Source organism: Lipotes vexillifer, unplaced genomic scaffold (assembly GCF_000442215.2).
Source record: "Lipotes vexillifer unplaced genomic scaffold, Lipotes_vexillifer_v1.1 scaffold730, whole genome shotgun sequence".
In the NCBI taxonomy this organism is placed as follows: Eukaryota; Metazoa; Chordata; class Mammalia; order Artiodactyla; family Lipotidae; genus Lipotes; species Lipotes vexillifer.
The window spans coordinates 458,249-474,942 of record NW_006793934.1 but is presented as its reverse complement, the minus strand read 5'-3'; the positions used below and the strand labels follow the sequence as shown (position 1 = coordinate 474,942).

General features: G+C 37.9%; 1 protein-coding gene across 1 annotated transcript in view; it reads left to right on the top strand.

Annotated features, from left to right (window-relative positions):
* Positions 1-13,616, top strand: part of ABCE1 (ATP binding cassette subfamily E member 1) — a 34,807-nt gene extending 21,191 nt beyond the window's left edge. The window contains exons 14-18 of the mRNA XM_007466902.1: positions 1,133-1,243; positions 1,332-1,474; positions 1,590-1,712; positions 11,427-11,538; positions 13,123-13,616. Coding sequence (XP_007466964.1) covers positions 1,133-1,243; positions 1,332-1,474; positions 1,590-1,712; positions 11,427-11,538; positions 13,123-13,170 — 537 coding nt within the window. The 3' untranslated portion in view covers positions 13,171-13,616. The remainder of the gene's footprint in view (positions 1-1,132; positions 1,244-1,331; positions 1,475-1,589; positions 1,713-11,426; positions 11,539-13,122) is intronic.
* The last annotated feature ends 3,078 nt before the right edge of the window (positions 13,617-16,694 follow it).

Sequence of the window (16,694 nt, the reverse complement as noted above, 5' to 3'; positions counted from 1 at the left end):
GAAGATCTTAGGACTACTACAGTCCTTTATTCATTTCTGCTACTAGGAAACTCTTTTAAAGTCTGTTTGGCATCTTTTTCCAAAATAAATCTTCAAAAACTTAATGTGTTTTGGTGCTGCAAATGACATCAAGAAAGTGAAAAGCTACCCACAGGACTGGAGAAATTATTTGCAAATCATATATTTAATAAGGTACTCGTATCCAAAATATGTAAAGAACTCTTACAGCTCAATTTTTAAATGGGCAAAGGATTTGAATAGACGTTTTTCCAAAGAAAATATACAGATAGCCAATAAACACATGAAAAGATGCACAGCATCGTTAGTCATTAGGAAAATGTAAATCAAAACCACATTGAGAGACCACATAACATCCATTAGAATGACTTAAAGCAGAAAGACAATAACAAGTATTGCTGAGGATGCAGAGAAATTAGAACCTCATACGTTGCTGGTGGGAATGAAAAATGGTAGAGCCACTGTTATTCTGCCATAAAAAGAAATAAAACACTGATACATACTACAATATGGATGAGCCTTAAAACATGAAATTAATCTCCTTTGATTTCTGCAGGTGTTGTAATGAACTTACTAACTACAGTATCTATGCTTAGTACCTCAGTACTCACTCATGTTGGGAATATTTGAGATGGCATGGCTTACAATGAAAATTTTATCATTGATGCTTTGTATAAGCTTAGCTTTTAAGTTCTCAAACTCAGCCCTCTTCTCAAATAACAAGTTAAAAGATATCTTAAATTCATCCCTGTCATATTATCATGCATTTTGTGTTAGCTCACAGATTGCCTAAGAGTACTTGATACCCATATTGACCTTTAGAAGTATTCCTAGTCTCTAATGATTTCTTCCCTGAAACATTTGTTTTTGTATTTTTTTAACTTGGACATGGTGGGTTTTTAATTTTTAAAGTCTCAAGACATGTCATAGCTGATGGATAAGCATCAAAATACTATCGATATCTGCTGGTGGCAAATTGATATACTTTTGCTGTGTAGCTTAACTTTCTCAAGGTTCATAATTAGAGTAGTTCTATACTGAAATAAAATTTCAATACCTTTCCATTAAATACTATACTTTTCCATTAAATAATTCCATTATTCCATTAAATAAGGGAAGTGTTCGCCAGCTGCTACATGAAAAGATCAGAGATGCTTACACTCATCCACAATTTGTGACTGATGTAATGAAGCCTCTGCAAATTGAAAACATCATCGATCAAGAGGTACTCTAAAATAATTTTTGTTGTTTTATCATTTTATTATTTTAAACTTTGGATGTCTCATGGTTTACTGAACTTCTTTTGCAAATAGGTGCAAACATTATCTGGTGGTGAACTGCAGCGAGTAGCTTTAGCTCTTTGTTTGGGCAAACCTGCTGATGTCTATTTAATTGATGAACCATCTGCATATTTGGATTCTGAGCAAAGATTGATGGCTGCTCGAGTTGTCAAACGGTAATGTCCAACTCATAAAGAGTGTTACCTGTGATCGTGTGTAGTGGCAGACAAAAGTGCTTAATATAGTGTTTGAATATGATGATATAAAGCTTTTCAAAATCATGTGTTTTAGTTTCATACTCCATGCTAAGAAGACAGCCTTTGTTGTGGAACATGACTTCATCATGGCCACCTATCTAGCAGATCGAGTCATTGTTTTTGATGGTGTTCCATCTAAGAACACACTTGCAAACAGGTAAAACGATTTTCTAAAACTAAGTTCCAACACTTAGAAACTTACTTTATTTATTTATTTCAAGTTGGCTGGCTCTTTTTTTTTAATCTTTGTTGGAGTATAATTGCTTTACAATGTTGTGTTAGTTTCTGTTGTACAACAAACTGAATCAGCTATAAGTATACATATATCCACATATCCCCTCCCTCTTGAGCCTCCCTGCCATCCTCCCTATCGCACCCCTCTAGGTCATCTCAAAGCATCGAACTGATCTCCCTGTGCTATGCAGCAGCTTCCCACTGGCCATCCATTTTACATTTGGTAGTGTATAAATGTCAGTGCTATTCTCTAACTTCGTCCCAGCTTCCTTTTCCCCCCACTGTGTCCTTAAGTCCATTCTCTATGTCTGTGTCTTTATTCCTGTCCTGCCACTAGGTTCATCATTAACGTTTTTTTAGATTCCATATCTGTGCATTAGCATACGGTATGTGTTTTTCTCTTTGTGACTTACTTCACTGTATGACAGACTCTAGGTCCATCCACCTCATTACAAATAACTGTCTTGTTCCTTTTTATGGCTGAGTAATATTCCATGATATATATGTGCCACATCTTCTTTATCCATTCATCTGTCTATGGACATTTAGATTGCTTCCATATCCTGGCAGTTGTACCACAGTGTTCACTGCAGGAATATTTACATGAATCTTTTTGAATTATGGTTTTTCTCAGGGTATATGCCCAGTAGTGGGATTGCTGGGTCATATGGTAGTACTATTTTTAGGTTTTTAAGGAACCTCTATACTGTTCTCTATAGTGGCTGCATCAATTTACAATCCCACCAACAGTGCAAGAGGATTCCCTTTTCTCCACACCCTCTCCAGAATTTATTGTTTGTAGATTTTTTGATGATAACCATTCTGACTGGTGTGAGGTGATACCTCACTGTGGTTTTGATTTGCATTTCTCTAATAATTAGTGATGTTGAGCATCTTTTCATGTGTTTGTTGACAATCTGTATGTCTTCTTTGGAGAAACGTCTATTTAGGTCTTCTGCCCATTTTTAGATTGGGTTGTTTGTTTTTCTGATACTGAGCTACATGAGCTGCTTGTATGTTTTGGAGATTAATCCTTGTCAGTTGCTTCGTTTGCAAATATTTTCTCCCATTCTGAGGGTTGTCTTTTTGTCTTGTTTATGGTTTCCTTTGCTGTGCAAAAGCTTTTAAGTTTCATTAGGTCCCATTTGTTTATTTTTGTTTTTATTTCCATTTCTCTAGGAGGTGGGTCAAAAAGGACCTTGCTGTGATTTATGTCATGGAGTGTTCTTTGTATGTTTTCCTCTAAGAGTTTTATAGTGTCTGGCCTTACATTTAGGTCTTTAATCCGTTTTGAGTGTCTTTCTGTGTATGGTGTTAGGAAGTGTTCTAATTTCATTCTTTTGCATGCAGCTGTCCAGTTTTCCCAGCTCCACTTATTGAAGAGGCTGCTTTTCTCCATCATATATTCTTGCCTCCTTTGTCAAAGATAAGGTGACCATATGTGCGTGGGTTTATTTCTGGGCTTTCTATCCTGTACCATTGATCTATATTTCTGTTTTTGTGCCAGTACCATATTGTCTTGATTACTGTAGCTTTGTAGTATAGTCTGAAGTCAGGGAGCCTGATTCCTCCAGCTCCGTTTTTCTTTCTTGATTTCTTTGGCTACTCGGGGTCTTTTGTGTTTCCATACAAATTGTGAAATTTTTTGTTCTAGTTCTGTGGAAAATGCCATTGGTAATTTGATGGGGATTGCATTGAATCTGTAGATTGCTTTGGGTAGTGTAGTCATTTTCACAATGTTGATTCTTCCAATCCAGGAACATGGTATATCTCTCCATCTGTTTTGTATCTTTGATTTCTTTCATCAGTGTCTTGTACTTTTCTGCGTACAGGTCTTCTGCCTGCTTAGGTAGGTTTATTCCTAGGTATTCTTTTTGTTGCGATGGTAAGTGGGAGTCTTTCCTTGATTTCTCTTTCTGATTTTTCATTGTCAGTGTACAAGAGATTTCTGTGCACTAATTTTCTATCCTGCTGCTTTACCAAATTCAGTGATTAGCTCTAGTAGTTTTCTGGTGGCATCTTTAAGATTTTCTATGTATAGTATCATGTTACCTGCAAACAGTGACAGTTTTACTTCTTCTTTTCCAATTTGGATTCCTTTTATTTCTTTTTCTTCTCTGATTGCTGTGGCTAAAACATCCAAAACTATGTTATGTTGAATAATAGTGGTGAGAGTGGGCACCCTTGTCTTCTTCCTGATCTTAGTGGAAATGGTTTCAGTTTTTCACCATAGAGAATGATGTTTGCTGTGGGTTTGTCATATATGGCTTTTGTTCTGTTGAGGTAGGTTCCCTCTATGCCCACTTTCTGGAGAGTTTTTATCATAAATGGGTGTTGAATTTTGTCAGAAGCTTTTTCTGCATCTATTGAGATGATCATATGGTTTTTATCCTTCAGTTTGTTAAGATGGTGTATCACATTGATTGATTTGTGTATATTGAAGAATCCTTGCATTCCTGAGATAAACCCCACTTGATCATGGTGTATGATCCTTTAGTGTGCTGTTGGATTCTGTTTGCTAGTATTTTGTTGAGGATTTTTGCATCTGTGCTCATAAGTGATATTGGCCTGTAATTTTCTTCTTTTTGTGACATTTTTGTCTGGTTTTGGTATCAGGGTGATGGTGACCTCATACAGTGAGTTTGAGAGTGTTGCCCCCTCTGCTATATTTTGGAAGAGTTTGAGAAGGATAGGTGTTAGCTCTTCTCTAAGTGTTTGATAGAATTCACCTGTGAAGCCATCTGGCCTTGGGCTTTTGTTCGTTGGAGGATTTTTTGTGTGTGTGCGTGGTACGTGGGCCTCTCACCGTTGTGGCCTCTCCCGTTGCGGAGCACAGGCGCGGCATGTGGGATCTTCCTGGACCGGGGCACAAACCCGTTTCCCCTGCATCAGCAGGTGGACTCTCAGCCACTGTGCCACCAGGGAACACCGCTGTTGGAGGATTTTTAATCACAGTTTCACTATCAGTACTTGTGATTGGTCTGTTCATGTATTCTATTTCTTCCTGGTTCAGTCTTAAAAGGTTGTACTTTTCTAAGAATTTGTCCATTTCTTCCAGGTTGTCCATTTTTTTGGCATATAGTTGCTTGTAGTAGTCTCTCATGATAATTTGTATTTCTGTGGTGTCAGTTGTTACTTCTCCTTTTTCACTTCTAATTCTGTTGACTTGAGTCTACTCCCTTTTTTTCCTGATGAGTCTGGCTAATGGTTTATCAGTTTGTTTATCTTCTCAACGAACCAACTTTTAGTTTTATTGCTCTTTGCTGTTGTTTCCTTCATTTCTTTTTCATTTATTTCTGATCTGATCTTGATGATTTCTTTACTTCTGCTAATTTTGGGTTTTTTTGTTCTTCTTTCTCTAATTGCTTTAGGTGTAAGGGTAGGTTGTTTATTTGATATTTTTCTTGTTTCTTGAGGTAGGATTGTATTGCTATAAACTTCCCTCTTAGAACTGCTTTTGCTCTGTCCCATAGGTTTTGGGTCATCGTGCTTTCATTGTCATTTGTTTCTAGCTATTTTTTGATTTCCTCTTTGATTTCTTCAGTGATCTCTTGGTTGTTTACTAGCATATTGTTTAGCCTCCATGTGTTTGTATTTTTTACAGTTTTTTCCCCTGTAATTGATATCTAGTCTCCTAGCATTGTGGTCAGAAAAGATGCTTCATACGATTTCAGTTTTCTTAAATTTACCAAGGCTTGATTTGTGACCCACGATGTGGTCTATCCTGCAGAACATTCCATGTGCACTTGAGAAGAAAGTGTATTCCTTTGTTTTTGGATGGAATGACCTATAAATTTCAATTATGTTCATCTGGTCTAATGTGTCGTTTAAAGCTCATGTTTCTTTATTTTGTTTGGATGATCTGTCCGTTGGTATAAGTGGGGTGTTCAAGTCCCTTACTATTATTGTGTTACTGTTGATTTCTCCTTGCACGGTTAGCGTTTGCTTTATGTGTTGAGGTGTTCCTGTGTTGGGTGCATAAACATTTATAACTGTTATATCTTCTTCTAGGATTGATCCTTTGATTATTATGTGGTGTCCCTCCCTATCTGTTGTAACAGTTTTTATTTATTTATTATTTTTAATTTTTTTTGCGGTACGCGGGCCTGTCACTGTTGTGGCCTCTCCCGTGGTGGAGCACAGGCTATGGATGCGCAGGCTCAGCGGCCGTGGCTCACGGGCCCAGCAGCTCCACGGCATGTGGGATCTTCCCGGACTGGGGCACGAACCTGTGTCCCCTGTATCGGCAGGCAGACTCTCAACCACTGCGCCACCAGGGAAGCCCCAACAGTCTTTATTTTAATGTCTATTTTAACTGATACGAGTATTGCTACTCCAGCTTTCTCTTGATTTCCATTTGTATGTAATATCTTTTTTCCATCCCTTCACTTACAGTCTGTATGTGTCCCTAGGTCTGAAGTGGGTCTCTTGTAGACAGCATATATGGGTCTTGTTCTGTATCCATTCAGCCAGTCTGTGTCATTTGGTTGGGGCATTTAATCCATTTACATTCACGTTTATTGTTGATATGTATGTTCCTATTACCATTTTCTTAATTGTTCGGGGGTTTTTTTTGTGGGTCTTTTTCTTCTTTTTTGTTTCCTGCTTAGAAAAGTTTCTTTAGCATTTGCTGCAAAGCTGGTTTTGTGGTGCTGAATTCTCTTAACTTTTGCTTGTCTGTAAAGCTTTTGACTTCTCTGTTGAATCTGAATGAGATCCTTACTGGGTAGAGTAATCTTGGTCGTAGGTTTTACTGTTTCATCACTTTAAGTATATCCTACCACTCCCTTCTGGCCTGTAGAGTTTCTCCTGAAAAATCAGCTCATAACCTTATGGGGATTCCTTTGTATGTTATTTTTTGTTTTTGCCTTGCTGCTTTTAATATTTTTTCTTTGAATTTAATTTTTGTTAGTTTGATCAATATGTGTCTTGGTGTGTTTCTCCTTCAGTTTATCCTCTATGGGACTCTGCTTCCTGGACTTGGGTAACTATTTCCTTTCCCATGTTAGGGAAGTTTTCAACTACAATCTCTTAGAATATTTTCTCAGACCCTTTTTCTTTTCTTCTTCCGGGACCCCTATAATTCGGATGTTGGTGCATTTAGTGTTGTCCTGGAGGTTTCTGAGATTGTCTTCCTTTCATTCTTTTTTCTTTACTCTGCTCCTCGGCAGTTATTTCCACCATTTTGTCTTCCCGGTCACTTATTCATTCTTCTGCCTCAGTTATTCTGCTATTGATTCCTTTTAGAGTGTTTTTAATTTCAGTTATTGTGTTGTTCATTACTGTTGGTTTGCTCCTTAGTTCTTCTAGGTCCTTGTTAAATGTTTCTTGTATTTTCTCTATTCTATGTCCAACAGTTTGGATCATCTTTACTGTCATTACTTTGAATTCCTTTTTAGGTAGTTTGCCTATTTCCTTTTCATTTATTTGGTCTTGTGGGTTTTTAGATGGCTCCTTTGCCTGTAAGATACTTCTGTGTCTTCTCATTTTGTCTAATTTACGCTATTTGAGGTCTCCTTTCCCTCGGCTGAAGGGTCGTAGTTCCTCTTGCTTCTGTTCTCTGCCTGGTGGTGTGGTTGGTCCAGTGTCTTGTGTAGGCTTCCTGATGGGAGGGACTGGTGCCTGCGTTCTGGTGGGTGAAGCTGAGTCTTTTCCCTCTGATGAGTAGGGCTGTGTCAGGTGGTATGTTTTGGGGTGTCTGTGAGCTTAGTATGACTAGGTAATCTGTGTGCTGATGGGTGGGTTTGCGTTCCTGTCTTGTTTGTTGTTAGGCGTCCAGTACTGGGAGCTGCTGCCAAATGGGTGAAGCCGGGTCTTGGATTCAGATAGAGGCCTCCGTGAGAGCTCTCGGAGATTAATCTTCCCTGGGGCTGGGAATTTTGTGGTGGTCCAGCATCCTGGACTCGTTGCTCTCACTCCAGAGCCTCAGACCCGACTTTTGTTCAAGGGACCAAGACCTCGCAAGTCAGTCGTCCTGGCAATAAAGGGGATTTAAAAATAAAAAACGACTAGCAAAACCCCAGACATGGTAAGAAGTATAATCAAACAGAAACAGAAACAAGGAAACGTGCACACACACAAAAGAAACAAAAACAGAAGCCAAGTAAATCAAATAGGAAGAGAACAACCAGACAAACAAAAGAACCCAAGAACGAAATCAAACAATTAAGAAGAGAGTTGACAAGAACCAGAAACCAAAGCAGAGTGCCAACTGAAGAATGAAGCAAAGAAACAAAACAGACAAAAATGATATTAAAAAAACAAAAAGGGGAAAGAAGACAACAGAAAATCAGTGTAGAAACAAATATAAAAAAGACAAAATAGAAAACGTATTAAAAAAAAAAAGACAAACGAAACCCTGGAGAAATGGTAAAAACAAAATCAAACAAAAATAAACAGAAACACGGAAACACACACACATGTAAAAGAAACAAAAACAGCCAAATAAAACAAAAAAAGCAAGAGAAAAACCAAATAGAAGAATTCAAAAATGAAATCAAACAATTAGGATTAATACTAACAAAAACACATAACATAAAAGCAAAAGGAAAGCAGTGTGCCCACTGAATAATAAAGTAAGGAAACCAAACAAACCTATAAAAATGATTTAAAAAATAGTAAAATAAAAAAGGAAAAACAGGACAACAGAAAAGCAAAGAAGAAATGGAAATATTAAAAAACATATTGAAGAAAAAAAATTCGGGACAAGAACACAGAACAACAGAAAAGCAAAGTAAAAATATAAATAATATACCAAAAAAATATAAAAATATGTTATAAAACAGAGATCCCAAAAGACTAAATAAAAATCTAAAACAACAAAACAAAAAAAGAAAGTAAAGCAAGCCAAAAACAAAATAAGCTAGAACCAACAACAGAATGAATCAAAGCATAATAAAATTAATAGTAATAATTGTTCCCCTGGGGTCTCCGCTGTGAGGGTCCTTGCACATACTGTGAGCCACAGCTCCCTTCCACCTCCCCAGGAGCCCCTCCTCTGTCTCTGGGCTGGTCTCTGGACCTTCTGTGGGCCTGGGGACCCCCTCCAGCTCTGGCCCAGTTCCCACGTGTGCTGCCCCCAAAGTCCACAGTTGCCAGAGCTGGACTGTTTTCATTTGTGGGAACACTCATTGGTCTACTCAGATGTTCCATAGACACAGGGTCTTCCTAGCTGATCGTGGGGATTTAATCTGCAGCTTATGCTGCCAGGGGAAAGATTTTCCGTCCTCTTCCTTAGTTGCCCCGTCCCTGGGGTTCAGCTTTGGTTTTATCCCCACCTCTGTGTGTGGTCCGCCCATAGGAGTCTGGTCCTGAGGCTGTCTTGGAGCTCTTGGGTCTGGCCCTGTGAGGACCAGGTGCAGAGGTGGTATGGCTGCTTGGATCACGGGAGCCCCAGCGGCACCAAATGCACAGGGGAGCCGGCGGCTGTGAGTTCAAGAGATATGGCCCTAGTGAGGGCCTTTTCCGGCGCCCAGCATAAGGCACCTGAGAGCCAGCCCTGGATGGGGTTTTTCCAACACCTGGCAGCAGGCATGTGAGGGCCAGCCCTGAGAGGGTGGTGGTGGTTTTTTTTTAATTGCCCTGCAGCCGGCACGTGAGGGCCATCTCTGAGGGGGGCTTTTTTATGTCTCAGCAGCCAGCGCACAAGAACCAGCCCTGAGCGGGCTTCTTTTATTGTCGTTGGCAGGCAGCAACGTGGGGAGAGAGAGGTTACAATAGTGGCTCCTCCCCCTGCGTGGGACTCAGCAGTAGTGCCCTGCTTCCATGGCAGTGCAGTCTTCCTCCATAGGCATTCCCTGCTGCGGATTTTTTCCCTCCCGTCCCCTCGGTCCATCTTCCCACAGCCAACAGCACTTCTTGCTCTGGGCCTGTTCTCCAATCCCCACACACACCAGCTCCCAGCCCCCTTGCACACCTGTGAACACACATCCCAGTCTGGGTCACGTAGGGCCACTGTATGGACCATCTGTGTATTTCTTACTCTGTCCTGTCTGCTACGGATCAGCAGCTTCACCCTCTTCCAGCAGCCTCAGTTGCTTCCCTTCTGTCCCAATCAATTTCCCCATCATAGAGGAGGTTTCCCCAAATTCTGGAATCTCTCCTCTGCTTCAGTTCCCCCGCCCCAGCATGCAGTCCCATCTGGCTTCCTCTTCCCCTTCTTCCTTCTTTTTTTCCATCCTACCCAGTTATGCAGGGATCTTTATACTCCTTTCCAGTGTCCAAGGTCTTCTGCTAGTTTTTGGCTGGTGTTCTGTGAGAATTGTTGCATCTATGGATGTATTCCTGATGCATCCGTGGAGAGAGAGCAACTCCACGTCCACCTACTCTCTGCCATCTTGAATCTCCCCAGAAAATTATTTTAAATTTTCCAATCAACATATAGACATTAGTCATACTGTTTTCATTTTTAATAATGAAAGAGACAACTAGAAATTCTAGAAATGATTTTGTAACTCCCAAGATTATTCATATTCGGTACTGGATGGCCCTGGGTAGAATAGCGTTTTTTAGACTATGGTAAACTCCTGACCCAGGGGAATAAGTATGTGGAAGTTTGGGCCCCTCACCTTTTCTTTCAGGTTCAGTTTTGTCTGTTTCATTATTTGGATGCGTGATTTGCCCCATTTACACCGCTAGTGGTAAAGCTCACTACACCCCAAATATCTGGTATTAATGTACAGCAGAGTTAAAAATGAATGATTTTACCTCCTCCGTCCCCCTTTTCTCTCATTTTTCCTTATTGGCTTGATTGAAAGTACTTGTAATATAAAGAACTTTCACACTAGTTTATGGGAAATTTTTTTTATGAGAAATCTTTTATACTTTTAGTGCTGAAACCTTATTAGGTTGAACTGTATGAAATTCCTGATATTCAGCCATTTGACCTGTAAAAACAGCAAGTTCATTTGATTCCAACATAATGTTTGCTGGTTTAGGGAGGAATGGATTTACTATTTGAATAATTCATCCAAGGAATAGAAGTACTAAACTTCTTAGAATTCTTTTTTTTTTTCTATTTAAAATTTATGTATCAATTACTGAAAATAACATAACTTCTTTGTTAGGGAAATTTCTTAGACTATATAAAGCTATTCAAATAGTGATCCTCCCTTTGTATTTACAAAATGCTTAAAATGTTCCACATGTATGATAAGACTTAACATGATTTAAGAACTAGTTTGGGTGAGAGAAGATGAATAAAGTATAGAAATTTTAAAAGGTGTTATTACTAAACACCATTATGTTGTACTATTGCTTTGTGCCAAATTTCTAACATAAGTATTACCTTTTCTGTTAAATTCTGTTCTCCCCTAAATATCTTAGATTTGAAATTCTTCAATCAAATTATTTTTCTAAAGCAGTACTTCTCGCTGACTTTCTTTCCAGATCAGAAGCACTTTAAACTGTGTTTCTTTTGCATAAAAATATAGCCAAACAAAGTACATAGTCCAAGCAAAGACATTTCTGAATATAGACTTTATAATGTACTGTGACTATACTGTTATCCAGATGACTTATGATTGGGGAATTAGAGGGAACAGTGATTCGTAATATACTCTTCATCCTAAAAAAGTAATTAAACTGGGGGGGGGGGGTAAAAGTCAATCACAACTGATAGATTTTATTTTTCCCCTAGTCCTCAAACACTTTTGGCTGGCATGAATAAATTTTTGTCTCAGCTTGAAATTACATTCAGAAGAGATCCAAACAACTATAGGCCAAGAATAAACAAACTCAATTCAATTAAGGTATGTAGAAAAATTACCTTAAATCACGGATAACTTCTCAGCGTAAATAATTGAAAAGCATGTTTTAAATTGAAGGCTGTGTCATTAAAATCTTATGTCATTTCATTAATTCTAAGATTCATGTTTTTCACATTTTAGTATCTGATGGCATACTTCAGTCTGATAGGCAGCAATTGTGATGTAGCTGCCATTGCTGCATTGTCTGTTAGAGTTGCACCCACTGTTATACTGCTTCTGTTGAGTTTGCCATTTAATGTCTTCAGAAAGATTACACTTGAAACAGAAGTTTTTACAAATACCTTAATCAATATTTCTTACACATTTTCTTTTTGTGCACGCAGAAGAGCAACACATGATTAAAATGCATATTTTAAGAGTCTAAACAGACTTCTTCAATGAGCATTAAATCCTAAACAATGAAAAAACATTTTGTCAGTTAAATTGTCAGTGGGTTTTTTTTCTTTGTAGTATGTAAAATAATTTTGCACCCTACACTTGATACAGTCTGTGAAATGTGTGGTTTTTAGAAGATAGTCATTTCTTCATCTCTCAAAAAAAGAAAAATGAATGCTAAAAAAGCATTTCTGTGTTTCTGGTATCCCTGCAGTGCCTCTTTAAAATCCTGCTTACATTTCATGGCCCTCTAGCCATCGTCCTTAATACTTAGAAGCTTTAGAAGTATGTTACACATACTGTCCTTTCTTATTTGTCCTCCTCTAGCTTCGCTACTAAAATGTGACCTCTTAGAAGGCAGAGACATGGTGCACATCATGTATACTTAAGCATCTAACATAATATCTGGGTGCCTTTAGCCTTCACTGTATATTTTGTTTATAAATGTTTACTCTCTGGCCAGGATAATGAAATGGCAAGTTTTAAATTAAATTTGAAGAGTTTTCTCAGTTTTGAAAAGCATATTAAGCAGAAGAGAGGAACTAAATGTTAGAACACTTATTATGCACAGCTTAATTTTCATAAGAATTTCTTTTGAAGCATTACAAACACTTTGTGTTGTAGTTTTCTTGGGTAGAGACTTAGTTCAGTCCCCAGGTACACTTATCATTTTCTCTATATCCACTCATCCTAGATGGTCATACCTCAATCCTAATAAGGGAGCAAGCAGCTAGGCAAGTAGGTAGATGGATCATTACTGGCCAGTCTGTAAACAGTGCTGGGAAAAATTATTTTTATATACTTTTTGTGTAATAGGCAGTTCTCAAACTGCCAGTGTTACCTTTTTACCAGAAGCTTAAAGTTAAAATGATGAAAATGGAATTTAATAGTTTTTCTGGAAACAGTATTTTATATAACAAAATTTTATATGTTTAAGTATTTTATGTAATGGAATTTTGTATGAGGTGTGCAGCAGGAAGGTTGTCCAGGCAGTAGGGATGGGTAGCAGAGATAGTAATCTTGCCTTTAAGTAGTGGAACCAGGCATATCCAGAAGCAGCCAGTGAGTGCAGAGGAGGTTGTATAGACACTTATAAACACTGCTAAGTAATTCTGCAGGTGAAAGTCTACCCTACCCTTACGTATAGGAGAATGGTGTTGATTTTTATTGCTTCTCTATTTTATTTTTTAGGATGTAGAACAAAAGAAGAGTGGAAACTACTTTTTCTTGGATGATTAGAGTGAATCTGAGAATATCAATAAGCCATTTATTAAAAGAAACATTTACTGGGATTTTTGTCATATAAAACTTAGGTCAGGTTTTATGTCCCACATGCTCTGGAGTTTGAAGTATAATTTACTTACTGTAACATAAAGCCAGTTGTGTTTTAAATTGTAGTCTGAATACGGCAAATGCCACTTCTCTGTTCTGATGATAAGGCCCTTTTTGTGCGTAACATTCTAAAATGAAGACATTTCAGGCTATACAAATTACCTCCAAGTTTTCATGATGTATGGGAAGATACTCAGTAGGTGTACAGGTACCAAATGCTGAGCAGTGTTGCCCCCTTTTAAAAATCTTGAAAAAGGTTTCTGTACTTACATGGTTTGCCAGGTATGCCACTATAATGAAATTGCCCTTATTTTAAAAGACGGTCGATGACACCACTGATGAAATTTGATAAATAAACATGAGGATTATATATGTTTGTTTTCAGTCTTTGCATTAAGTTGTCAATGTGTTTAGACTTTCAAAGGAAGATTATCTGCTACAGAACACCACTGCTGGGAAAAGACTATTACCGACTTAAGCATTGTTGACAATGTTTTTGGTGCTTTTGAATATCTTTAGCAAAAAAATAATTTCAACCCCCCCCCCCCCACCAAAAATAAATCCTAACTTTACTCTGAATTAGATGTAGCATTTCATGAGATTCTATATTCTGTAATTATTCTCAAGGTAATGTCATTCTGTAAACATACTTTATGTAATCACTGATCAAGATTTTGGAAAAAGCATTTTAAAGAATATTTGTTTCCTTTAAAAATACAGTATAGGTTCAAAATCTTTAGAGTTGGTCCCTAAGCATCTGTGTATTTTTAAATTTCCAGAGATTTCTGATGGGCGGCCAAGGACTGTGAGCCACTTACCTAAAGGCAACATTAACGCAAAGCGGTCCCCAGATAGCAATACAGAGTATCCCTTGGTACCAAATATATTCATTTCCAGGTTTGGATATAAAGGATATTATCTATTTGACTTTTTTTTCTTAGTTTTGGATAGTGTGTAGCTGGAGTTCTAAAGACTTATCCAAATTTCTTGAACAGTGGGATACCTGTAGTGTAAAACCACTTTCAATTATACTTCTGCCTAATGCGCTGAGCTGGAACTAACTTACACTACAAGTGAGAAGCGTTTAGGAAAACGAGAAATTATTGAACAAACTTTTAGAGCTTCTTGAAACAATAGAAGCTTTAATTAATATGCAGTGGATAGAAAGTATGGTTTAACTAAGCCCCATTAGGCCTTTTAAAAATATTGCTTTATCTGAGTAATCCATAAATACATGTCTGTTGTGAAATTTTCAAATATTACAGAAATATATGGAATAGAGTTATGATTTCCCTTTATTTTACCCTCCCAAATGTTACCAGTGTTTATGTTTAATAATATATATCCTTTCATGCTTTTTTTCTGTGCACTTAACTGTGAATATGTAAAGGGTTTGTTTTGTACATAAATGGGATTATACTAAAATAAGTATTGCCTATTTTTAAAGATAGGTTAAATTTGTGAATCATTATTTCAAATGTATTGAATAAAATAAGACAAAAGCTGTTTTTATTTACTGATTCTGTATTATGTCCTTAAAATATCTGTATTATAAGAGCACAGTTCTTTCTACTTACTGCTGATAAAATATCAGTTGTATTATTTTTCATGTAAATGAAAATTTTAAAACAGATTTACATGTTACTTAAAATTTTGTATAGCAGTAGAAAAGGACTTAAAATTGTTAACACAAGGAAAAGGGTTTTTTTAATAAAATCTGTTACCAACTCAAATACATGAATGTAGATGTTAGCTATTGAAAAGAATGAAATTGCTCAGTATATCCTGATTAGAAAAAATCTCTAAGCAAAAAAGCATGGTGCCACATAATTTATTGTAATACACCGTTTATATGAAAATATACAAAATACTAAAATACACAAAAGGATACTCAAGAAAGTTGAGAAGGATAACTTGATGGTTAAGAACAGGGAATAAAGGAGACATATTATACACCCATTACCTTTTGAATTTAAATTTTGTACATATAAATTGTTTATAATCAACCTAGTGTGCAGCAGTCTTTACAAAAAGTGTATCTATGTAATTTAAGTTAACCTAATTTTACACCATAGCATCTTGGAAGTCGTCCAGTGCTTTCTCTCTTGCTTACAGATTCAATGTGCAGTTTGGTGTCTGGCGTTTGTTTGTTTGCCTACTGTATTGAAGGAATGAATCTACTTGCCATAGAGGTTGTGTGTTTCTGTAGAAAGAATGGATAGATAACTACTTAGTTGGTTCTATAATTTCACTCATTCATTTAGATACACATATGTCAAGCCCTCAACCCCAGTGCCTGGTGTATTGTGAGCACCACGTGGTTCAGAAGAGAAATAGTTCTGGGTGGGAGCTACATGAAGGAGGCAGCTCCCAGGGAAAGGAGCACCTATAATGATAAAAATGGTAAGAAAATCCATGTGAACCAGAACACAGGTCAGAGACAAGTCAGCATGCGCACTGAAGAGCTTAGTGAGAGGAAAGGATAATACAGGCAGATTGTAGTGGATAGTTCCAGCTCCCAACCCTGCATGTGCCCAAGTCTGTCCCCCGTACCTACAAGTTTTCAGCTAATGAGACTGGCAACCATGACAATCTGTCCCTTCTCGTGGAGCAGAGCACTAGTGTCACTTCATGTTTGTGCCCTCTGGTTTCTGGTCTCCATTTTTGGCCCCTGCAAAGAACTAAGTTACACAGTAACAGGCACATCCCTAGATAGGCATAGCATTACTTTGTTTCTTACTTTACCCAAAGGCGTTTAATCCAAAACCAAGGTTTTCATTTAAAAGAAACTAGTGGACTTCCCTGGTGGCACAGTAGTTAAGAATCCACCTGCCAATGCAGGGGACATGGATTGGAGCCCTGGTCCAGGAAGATCCCACGTGCCGCGGAGCAACTAATAAGCCCATGCGCCACAACTAGAGCCTGCACTCCTAGAGCCCGTGCTCCACAAGGGAAGCCACCGCAATGAGAAGCCTGTGCACCGCAACAAAGAGTAGACCCTGCTCACCGCAAACTAGAGAAAGCCTGCGTGCAGCGACGAACACCCAACGTAGCCAAAGATAAATAAATTTATTTTTTTTAATGAAACTAGCTTACAGAATTTTTTGAACTCGGAGGATCTAGAAAACTCTTGATGTTCATACCAACAACTGTAGCTTCACTATTCTGAGGAGTGCATGATTCACTTTTGGAAAAGCTTATAAATTATGGGCCGTGAAGGGAAGTTGTGTTTACTTTCTCTTTTGCAGTTTATTTACATCCTCGTATCATTCTCTAGACCTGCACTTGAGTCAACAAGTGAAAGTAAAACAAATATACTCAAAATGCAAAGCAGACCATTGTGCTTTTCTCTGAAAACTTTTATTAGGGAAACCCGGCATGAGACACTTCTTGTGGCCCACTGGTTAACCGGTCTCACCTTATCCATCCAC